Below are 10,108 nucleotides of genomic sequence, written 5' to 3'. Positions count from 1 at the left end.
TTGTTTTTTTGGGTCAGTTTGACCATTTTGTGATGTAAAATTAATCACAAGTACGTAATTGCTGAATTTTTCCAACAAACCAATGGATAATAAAAAAAATAAAGTCAAATTCAAATACATATATCCATCTTGTGATTTACGAGGTCATCTATTTATAATTATATAAAACTTGAAAATTAATAGTTACAATATTATATATATGTATATATATATATATACATATATATGTTATAAATTTGACATATATATACATGAATATTAAGATTTTGTATTATAATATAGTTTTTTTTAGAATATATTATAATATATATAATATAATATATACGTAATAATCATATATAATTCACTGTATCCCTCCTTGAAAAGTGATTAATGAGTGCATGCATTTAATAATTAGCAATTAATAATTACGTGTATTAAAGTATGTACGTTTTATGTTTTCTGGTACGTGATTATTAACATGATAGACATTCATTAATACATCAAAATCAGTACTCTCCCATGCATGGTGTAATATTGGTAATCGCTCTCTAATTAAAATTCACCATTAATTCCCTCATAATTATACTTATATATAATCATAAACTCACCGTACGTAACTCCCATAATCGTGTGCATCAACTTAAATCTTCATTCATTCTCCAGTTTCTCATATAATATAATTTTTATATATATATTTCTCCATTTTCTCGTGCAATTACAACTCACACAAACTCACTCAAGTCTCTTTATTTTCTTGTTTTATGCAATGGTTTCAAGAGAAAATAGCATCCCCAAGTTGGAATATCCGAATGGAGTTAACAGTTTTTTTCCGGAGGAGCAAACACCTCTCGGGTAAGGAATTACGAAGTACTCTATAATCTTAGCTTGAATTCAAATTTCAAAAGTTTGTTCATTAATTTTTAGGAAATGAAAGAAATTTTTTATACTAATAGTATTCTTGTTATTTTATTTAATTTTACTAGGATATGGGATTATGGATATCCTGATCACCATGAAGGAGACAACTTCGGTATACTAGGTTTGGAAGAAGTAGAGCCATATTCATTGGCTCATCCCATTAATCACAATTCCAATTTTCAGATTAAGCTAAATGATTTTCAAGATTTTTCTAGCGATTTAGCATCGTGGGATTTCGATTTTGATTTCGTTTCCAATACTTTCAACTTGTCCAATTACAACAATTTTGATCAACTCGAGTCCAAGGACCATGATCATATGATTTCTTATGAGAACATGGACAAGAAAGTCGAATCCCGTAGTTGTTCCAATCTAGTTGCAAGTGAAGATGCGCCGGATCCGACAGCCGAAAACGAGGTCGCGAAAGTTGTCACACATGGGAGGTACAAGTCTTCGACGTTGGAGTTGGATGACATCCAGAAGTACTTTGATATTCCGATCACTAGGGCGGCCAAGGAACTGAACGTCGGGTTGACGGTTCTGAAGAAGAGATGCCGCGAGCTAAACATAATGCGATGGCCGCATAGGAAGATCAAAAGCTTGAAATCGCTTATCCATAATGTCAAGGTACGTAACAACTACTTTTACAATTTCAAACATTTAATTTATGTATATGTATATAGAACTTTAATATATAATAATTATATATATTTTTTGATTATTTTATTTGTTTTTTATTAGGAATTGGGGTTGAGTGATCATGAGATAGAGTTGCTAGAGAATCACAAAAGAATGATACAAGAAGTGCCAGAAATGGAGTTAACAGACAGAACCAAGAAACTAAGGCAAGCTTGTTTCAAGGCAAGTTACAAGAAGAGAAGAGCCTTGCACCAATCTGCTCTGCTTTAATTTGACATGTATATTGTATTTTGGATATTGTTTTTAGTGATCTTATTTAGAGTTTAATGAAGAAGAAACAATTTATTTCAAGATTCTTAATTATCTATTACGGATATCGATTTGGGAGCATTTGTCCACATTAATTTTCTTATTTCAAATCCACGTACAGTGACATTTTTGCAGATAATAATTATAATGTCGTGACAGAAAAAGATGGAAATTATAGTGTTATTTAATTCATTAAATTAAATGTAATTCCAATATTGTGTTTTTAAATAAAAAAATTAATTACGGACATCTATCATTCCATATGGTTGCATGTACAAATGGATATATTAGTTTATACTAAAAGGTGTAGCAATTGTTTTCTTCAAAAATAAAATTATTGGAATTTTAGGCAATTACTTTATGATATATTTAATATTTCACCATTTGGAATTTTGGACTCAAGCCATATATAATTTGATCTATCGTCAAATTTGGGCTTTACAAATGGTTTAGTGATGTCCAAGAGTGACATTTTAAAGTTAGCACCAGAGAAGAAAAGAATTTGAGAAATAAAAACAAGTTGATCAAATTTTCTATAATTTTAAAAGCTTCTTAATGATAGAGTGGGTGACACTACTCATACTTCAAACCTTTTTAAAGATTTTTGTCCCTTCAAATAAATTTTTCTTCAAAATAGATTAATAAAAAAAAAGTAAGCAAAACCGTGAGAAGAAAATTTTGAAAAAAATGCAAGAAGCTACTCGATAGACACACCATTGACCTTTCATCAAAGCCCCTGAATCAATTCAAGAAAATGTAGGTAAGCATTTGGCTAGTGGTCGCCCTATCGTATAGGGTTTGTCCAATATGATTTATTTAATTAACATAAGTTGTAGGTTATTATTTTTGGAGAAAATTGCAAATTTAGTCCTATATGTTTGTCACTTTGCGATTTTGGTCCTTTATGTTTTCACATTTCAATTTTAGTCCTGCAAGTTATGATTTTTGGCAATTTCGGTCCTTTTTATTCAAAAATGCTTACGTGGCATTGTACATGTCAGCTCCACATCAGCACTGAATTGGTGCCACATCAGCGCCACGTCGAAAAAAGGACTAAAATTGCCAAAAAATTAAAGATAGCGGACTAAAACTGAAATCTGAAAATATAAAGGACTGAAATCGCAAAGTTGCAAATATACAGGGCCAAAAAGCAATTTTTCCTTATTTTTGTTAGGAATGGTCAACCAAAGTCCCACTTTAGAAATTTAAGGGAAATATCATTGATTAATATATGGAATGAGATCATGGATTATATATGAAATGATATCTCCATTGGTATGAGTTTGGATGGATTCCCAAAATCAAAATCATGAGGGCTTGTGTCCAAAGTGGACAATATTATACCATTGTGAAGATATTCGAATTCCATTGAAGGTGAGTAGGCTGCATTGGAGAGACGGATTGAGGGGAGTCCTGGTGGGACTTCGTTTAAGAGGAGGATTGTTAGGAATGGTCAACCAAAGTCTCACATTAGAAATTTAAGGAAAATATCATGGATTAATATATAAAATGATATCTCCATTGGTATGAGGCCTTTTGGGAAAATTAAAACCATGAGGGTTTGTGCCCAATGTGGACAATATCATACCATTGTGGAAAACTGGAGATATCCGGATTTCATTGACCTAACAATTTGAAAAGCAACGATTGCAAATTCCCAAGTCATTAAAAAAAAGAGTTATGACAAGAGATATATTGATGTACGAAATCAGAAACACATTATATAAGTTAAATATAATTAAATCATAAAATGTAAATCTTCTATATGATCTCTTTCTATATTATTAAATTTGTTATAATATTATTTAGCTAGTGAGATAAGATAAGTAATAAAAAAAACTAATAGATAGAACAAGTTATGTAAGATAACTGTTTATTCTTACGACTAAAATTATTAGTTCTCTTTCTACAATTTCGATTTCTAATTGTCAAACATGTTAAATTAATAAGCCGATATTTTTTTCGGAAGACGTTGTATAAAAAATTATGACCTTGTCAATATTATAAATTAATAATTTAGAACATTACAAGCATAAATAAAATAAATTAGTAAAATACGATTATATAGTTTTTTTTTGTTTTTCCATGTAATTTAATTCTATTGTTGTTCTTCGTTGGTGAATTTTATCTGATTAATGGATACAATGAATATTATTTAAAAATATTACTCACTTATTTTTATAAATAATATAATATGTAAAATGAATTTTATTTATTCAAAGAATATGATGCAGATATTTGATCGGTAACAGCACACTCAGCCCAACTACATGTCACCAAAATAGTCGGAGGCCCAAGATTCAGGCCCAATGGGCTGTCAGGGATACTTTTCTTAACCGAGTAGTTCTCCTCACCTACACACACACTCGAATCTTCTTCACAATTCCTTGGAAGCACCCCTGTTTTCTCTCGATTCATCACCGTCAAATGGCTTTGGAATGGGTTGTTCTGGGCTACGCCGCCGCGGCGGAGGCAATCATGCTCCTCCTGTTGACGGTTCCGGGTCTGGACCCGCTTCGGAAGGGCCTGATCAGCGTGACTCGGAGCCTGCTGAAGCCGTTCCTCTCCATTGTTCCCTTCTGTCTGTTCCTTTTCTTGGACATCTACTGGAAGTACGAGACCCGACCCAGTTGCGAATCCGAGTCGTGCTCCCCCTCCGAGCACCTCCGCCACCAGAAATCCGCCATGAAGTCCCAGCGCAACGCCATTTTGATCGCGTCGGCGCTGATTTTCTACTGGCTCCTGTACTCTGTTACGGGTCTGGTCGTTAAGATTGATCAGTTGAATAAGCGGATCGAGAAGCTCAAGTCTCAGTAATGGGTTTGTTTGGTGCGCCGCGACCCATCTACGGACCTCCTGTTGGTACCTTTTTATCATTGCTACGAAAATAATCGACTTTAATGTTTGGATTATTATAAGATCTTTTTAGCTAATCTGGATCTGGTTACTGTACTGTAATTCTGTGTTTTACTTCTTGAGTAATCCTTTTATACGTTTTTGCGTTCCCCCATTTAATTTTTGTGTCTGGTTCTATTTTCATCAGCTCTTTTTCCAATGTTTGGATTGGATTTGGATGTCTGATATCTGCAAAATTTTGTATTTGAATATGCTTTATGTTGTTTGGTTGAGATGGAAACTAGGGATTCCCATCTTGACAGCTAGAACTTTATTTCGTGGGCTTGGTTTAACTGATTGTTGTATTGATGGATCTCATAGGTGATTCATAGATTGGAGCTCGTTGGATGATACGAGCTCCTATTTGTCCAGTATCTCCGAATTCCTACTATATACTGAACAAGAGGAATTTGTTTGGCTTGTAAGGAATGAAATTTGTTTGTTTGCAGATTTCATTTTGAAATGACCAAAACCAAGGAAAGATTCGTTGCAAGCAAATCTTGTGTAGAAATTATAACGTAGAGGGAAATCTTGCAAACCTTTTAGTGGAGAATATGTTCCTAGTAAACATTTGGTAACTACCGGTAGTTTTAGGTTAAGACTATGGAAGATTGCTATTTTCATGTGTTTAACGTTGGTTCATATCATATAGGACGTATCCGAACTTGTATATCATAAGCTTGACCCAGTTGTTTGGGTGTCATATTTCTATGTTCAGGCCTCGGGTGATTTGGAAAATCAAATGTGTTTTCACACATTTGTTTGTATTTATTTAGGTAAACTTTTGCACAAAAACTGAATTTGTGATTCCAAATAGACCTCAAAAACACATAAAAGCTAGTATAGAGTAGAGGGATATAGTGCTACAGGCAGTGGATAAACATAGAAAATTCTAATTCATAGCATCTTATTTGTACGTTGCAGATTATAGAATAGCAATAAAGTAATAAACATTCACAAGTGTACAAGTAAACGTGAATGATCATCTCATAAGCATTTCACATTAGGATTAATCATTGCATTTAAAAATATGTCTGTCTTGTTCCTTTAAGAGGCGGTTGCTAAAAAGCATAAGGATTTGCATACCGAGTATCATTTAGATGTGTGCCTAAACGCGTTCTGTTTACATAGTTGGATCATAGATGTAGGATTCAGTGTACGGTACAGCTATGAATCTTTTGTTAGGATTGAGGATATTGTAGCATTTCTGTTTACTACAGACTGTTCTGGCATTTTTATGATTATTTTGAACATGGTGGAGATTTGATTCTAGTTGGAGAGCTAAGCCATCCATGAAATTGATTAGTTCGTGGAATTTCATGGTATCGGTTATAGCGCTTGCAAGTTGCTATTCGTTGGATGCAGCATTTTTAAATTGGGTTTACGTCAGTGATTAACGTGTATTTTGGCCTGAGCATGAGTAGAACTCCATGAATGGGAATTTAGGCATTACAAGTTCTACTTGCTGACGTTATTGGAAACTACTATCACAGTCTTGGTGTTTGATGAACAACGGCCTTATAATATTGCTATATACCATTTGTCAAGAACCTTACTCTGTTGACAAGGTAAAGCACGCTGTCTTTTCAGTTATATCTATAGAGCTAAGTGAAATCGGTTACCCGTCCACTGGTAATTCGTGTACTTCATATAGGATGCAGCCATGTTATTGCTTAGAGAAAGCCAATAAATTATCCGAAAATCTTGTGGATGTTGCATGATGTATTTTAGACGACTCTAAAGATGATGTGGAGTTCTGTAAGCGTGCCAAAATATAGTCTATGAAGCATGTTCTGGGCGTTATGTGAAAAGAAATACCTTCTACTTCCATTAATGGACCATGGTTCCGTAAGAGCCGTTGGTTGTTGGGCAGGCCCAATCAGTGCTGCAATGACTTCATCTCAATGAAGTTTTCGGTGGTGTTTGCAAGTTCAAAAAATAAGTGATTATGAATTTTTTTTTCATAAATTTGTTAAAAAATCAATAATTATATATTTTTAGATGTTGCAAACACTACTTAAAAATGTTATGTCTGGACAAATATTTTGATATTATTTTTAGTTTATTTTTGCCAAAAACTTAAAATATGTGATTGGTTAAGATTTTTGTAAAATTTTTACGAAAAGTGTTTTAAAAAATTGTTTTTGGATCAAGTAATCCAACATCATGTTGTGCACAAAACCAAATTCAAAAACATAAAAATGTAGTCGGGGTCTTCTTACATTAATTACCACGCCCATAAGGAGAACTCGATATTGTTCAACTTACTTTACGAGTATTATTTTAATTGTTAATCTTATGGTTCAATTATTTGTTATGTCAATTATTCAATATTAATTATGATAATGTATTAAAATATAGATAATTAGATCAATTATTTGAACAATATACTAAAAGTAGAATCTCATTATCAGGAGTGCCCGGAGTAGCCTCTTACATCATACGCCATAGTAATATTGTTTTACTTCTCTAGATAAAAGAAAAGTAGCTAGAATAAAAGGCTATAAATCCTACGATTGCGCTAGGTTGAAGGTTAAATGATGGAATCATTATTTATGGACAAATATAATATTTCGTTTTTGAAAGGAGACATATAAATAGTTTGACTGGATAAAAAGTGGAACTCGTAAAAAAAATGTGGAATGTGATAAATCATCAGTTATTTGTCTCATAGGCAGGGGATTAATGAGATACTAGCTTCAGAACAAATGTGAATTTCGGGACACATTTAGAATAATAACATTATAAGTTTGTGTTTGAATCCGTGGAAGAGTATTTAAAAGAGAGAATTTGAATGATTCTTTTCTATTTAAAAAATTAAGATAGTGTTTGCAACCTTTAAAAATAAGTGCTTGTAAGATTTTTTTAACAATTTACACTACTAAGAATCCACCACAAGTTCCACAAATTCGGGATGGATCAAGCTCTGAGATACCTTAGCTCGCAAATTCGGGATCCATCTTTCTTGCCATACGTCAATAGACTTCCCATCACCTATCCTCCAACAGATTCCTCCTTCCAACAGACTTCTACTCCAGACCAGAGCGCGCCAAATAGACGATGGATTGCTTCCCAAGAATGAGTGCATAACATCCAAATGTCTAAAGTAGCGAGCTTTGAGAACCCTCACCACTAAAGAATCAGGTTTGTGGATAATTCGCCAAAGTTGATTTGCCAACAAAGCTTTATTGAAGATCTCAAGTTTTCTAAACCCAAGACCACCCAAGCTTTTCGCTTTACATAAAAAATCCCAAGTCTTCCAATGCATCTTCTTTTTATTATTCTCCAACCCCCACCAGAAATCTGCGCACTCCTTTTCAATAGACGAACAAGTAGCCTTAGGAAGGCGAAAACAAGACATGGCATAAGAAGGGATAGCCTGCAGCACTGACTTAATAAGTATCTCCTTTCCTCCAACAGAGAAAAGATTACTCCCCCAATCCTTTATACGCCGAGAGACCCTTTCCACTAAATATCCAAACTGAAGTTTCTTACTTTTCATCGAGAATGTCGGAAGGCCCAGATAAACTTCATGACCCTGAACAACTGGGATGGTAAGCGCTGATTTAATATGATCTACCATGATAGGGCTCGTGTTTGGAGTGAAGGAAAGAGCCGATTTCTCAAAATTAATAACCTGACCCGATGCTCTTGCATAAGCTCTCAAACAATCAACTACACACAAACAATCCTCTTTTGTAGCCTTAAAAAAACACAAGGCTATCATCTGCAAAGAAAAGATGGGTCAGGATCGGACTTGTGGAAGCAATACGAACCCCCTTAAGCCGACCCTTTACCGCCTGCATAGACAACATCGATGATAAACCTTCAGCACAAATGGTAAACATATAGGGAGATAGAGGATCACCTTGACGGATACCCCTACCCGGCTTCAAATCACCCACCAAATGAGAATTTAAGTTAAATGAGTATCGGACACTCGTTACACACCTCATAATTTTAGCAATCCACTCGTCACAAAATCCCATCTTCACCATGATTGCTTCAAGGAATTTCCACTCAACTCTGTCGTATGCCTTGCTCATATCTAGTTTCAGCGCCGCATACCCCTGTTTACCTTGTTGACTATTCCTCATCCAGTGCATAGTCTCAAAACCAAGAATTACATTATTTGTGATTAGTCTACCTGGAACAAACGCACTTTGAGTTTCATCAATAACATGTTTCATCAAAGGCCTTAACCTATTTGTTAAGGCTCGAGCCACAAGTTTATAACACACGTTGCACAAGCTAATATGACGAAATTCCTTCATAAGAAGAGGGTTCTGCACTTTAGGAATCAAGGTAATGATGGTACTGTTCCAATCATCCATAGGGGCTCCATCATTAAGAACTGCTAATACTGCCTTCGCCACATCCTCGCCTATTATATGCCAATAATTTTGATAGAACATGGTCGACATTCCATCTGGTCCAGGAGATTTATCCGGACTCATATCAAATAATGCATTTTTTATATCCACCATCAGAAACGGTGCACACAAGACCTCATTCATCGAATTAGTAACTGTAGTCTTAACACAATCAGTCACAGATCTCATCGAGTCCAAATCGGGATTAGAGGAGGTGTATAGTGTGTCAAAATAATCCAAAATAATAGGAGTCATACCTCCCTGATCCTGAACAAGATCTCCATGAGAAGACATCAGCCCACGAATTTGGTTATGAGCCTTCCTCATAGTTGCCTTTCTGTGAAAAAATTTTGCATTCTTATCCCCCATGGCAAGCCTGCTCTACTTCTCTGTCGCCAGTAAATCTCTTCCTGGCTACTAAGTTCCTCAATCTCCCCCTCTAACTCCCTAATCCGATCAAATTCAGTGAACCAACTCCCGTGAACTCGGATTTTTTTCAGCTCATCCCTTTTCTTCTTAAGTTTTCGAGGCATAGAGCTGAAGTGGTCTCTCGCCCAACTCTGTAGCATCTCAGCACAATTCTTAATTCTTACAGGCAACTCCACCTGAGAATTACAAAGACCAGACCACCCATCTCGGATCACCTCTTCACAATCTTTATCCCGCATCCAAACCGCTTCAAAACAAAACCTCCTAGCACAAGATCCAACTGATAGGTTATCAGCCGAAGATAGCCCCAGAGACCTAAATAAAGGCCTATGATCCGAGTGATAGAAGTCCAATGCTTCGTATTTGGCAGTAGGAAATAATAGTCTCCATTCAAAAGTGCTAACATAACGGTCAAGCTTCTCAAAAACTAAATCTTGTTTTTGTCGCCGATTTACCCAAGTAAAAAATATCTCCGCTCCCATGCAAGTTTTGGAGATTACACTCATCCAGTACACTTCGGAACGCCTCCATTTGCCCAGACGGTCGTCTATTACCACCTATCT

General features: G+C 35.1%; 2 protein-coding genes across 2 annotated transcripts; both read left to right on the top strand.

Moving 5' to 3' along the window:
* Nucleotides 1-748: 748 nt before the first annotated feature.
* On the top strand, nucleotides 749-1,809 carry LOC140860857 (uncharacterized). Its single transcript, XM_073263860.1, has 3 exons — nucleotides 749-834; nucleotides 966-1,527; nucleotides 1,642-1,809. The coding sequence occupies exons 1-3, from the start codon at nucleotides 749-751 to the stop codon at nucleotides 1,807-1,809; spliced, it is 816 nt and encodes a 271-aa protein (XP_073119961.1).
* Nucleotides 1,810-4,205: 2,396 nt separating this feature from the next.
* LOC140866826 (uncharacterized) lies at nucleotides 4,206-4,844 on the top strand. Its single transcript, XM_073271878.1, has one exon. It carries the CDS (start codon nucleotides 4,276-4,278, stop codon nucleotides 4,663-4,665), a length of 390 nt encoding a protein of 129 aa, XP_073127979.1. The 5' UTR covers nucleotides 4,206-4,275; the 3' UTR covers nucleotides 4,666-4,844.
* Nucleotides 4,845-10,108: the final 5,264 nt, after the last annotated feature.

Source organism: Henckelia pumila, chromosome 4 (assembly GCF_033568475.1).
Source record: "Henckelia pumila isolate YLH828 chromosome 4, ASM3356847v2, whole genome shotgun sequence".
NCBI classification, from domain to species: domain Eukaryota; kingdom Viridiplantae; phylum Streptophyta; class Magnoliopsida; order Lamiales; family Gesneriaceae; genus Henckelia; species Henckelia pumila.
The sequence above is the reverse complement of the archived record's forward strand: the minus strand, read 5'-3'. Positions and strand labels throughout refer to the sequence as shown.

Bases quoted from the DNA above. Each gene is read 5' to 3' on its own strand.
- LOC140866826 (XM_073271878.1), top strand. From the start codon at position 4,276: ATGGCTTTGGAATGGGTTGTTCTGGGCTACGCCGCCGCGGCGGAGGCA.
- LOC140860857 (XM_073263860.1), top strand. From the start codon at position 749: ATGGTTTCAAGAGAAAATAGCATCCCCAAGTTGGAATATCCGAATGGA. The intron at 835-965 runs GTAAGGAATTAC...TAATTTTACTAG, and splicing joins GAGGAGCAAACACCTCTCGG to GATATGGGATTATGGATATC. The intron at 1,528-1,641 runs GTACGTAACAAC...GTTTTTTATTAG, and splicing joins CGCTTATCCATAATGTCAAG to GAATTGGGGTTGAGTGATCA.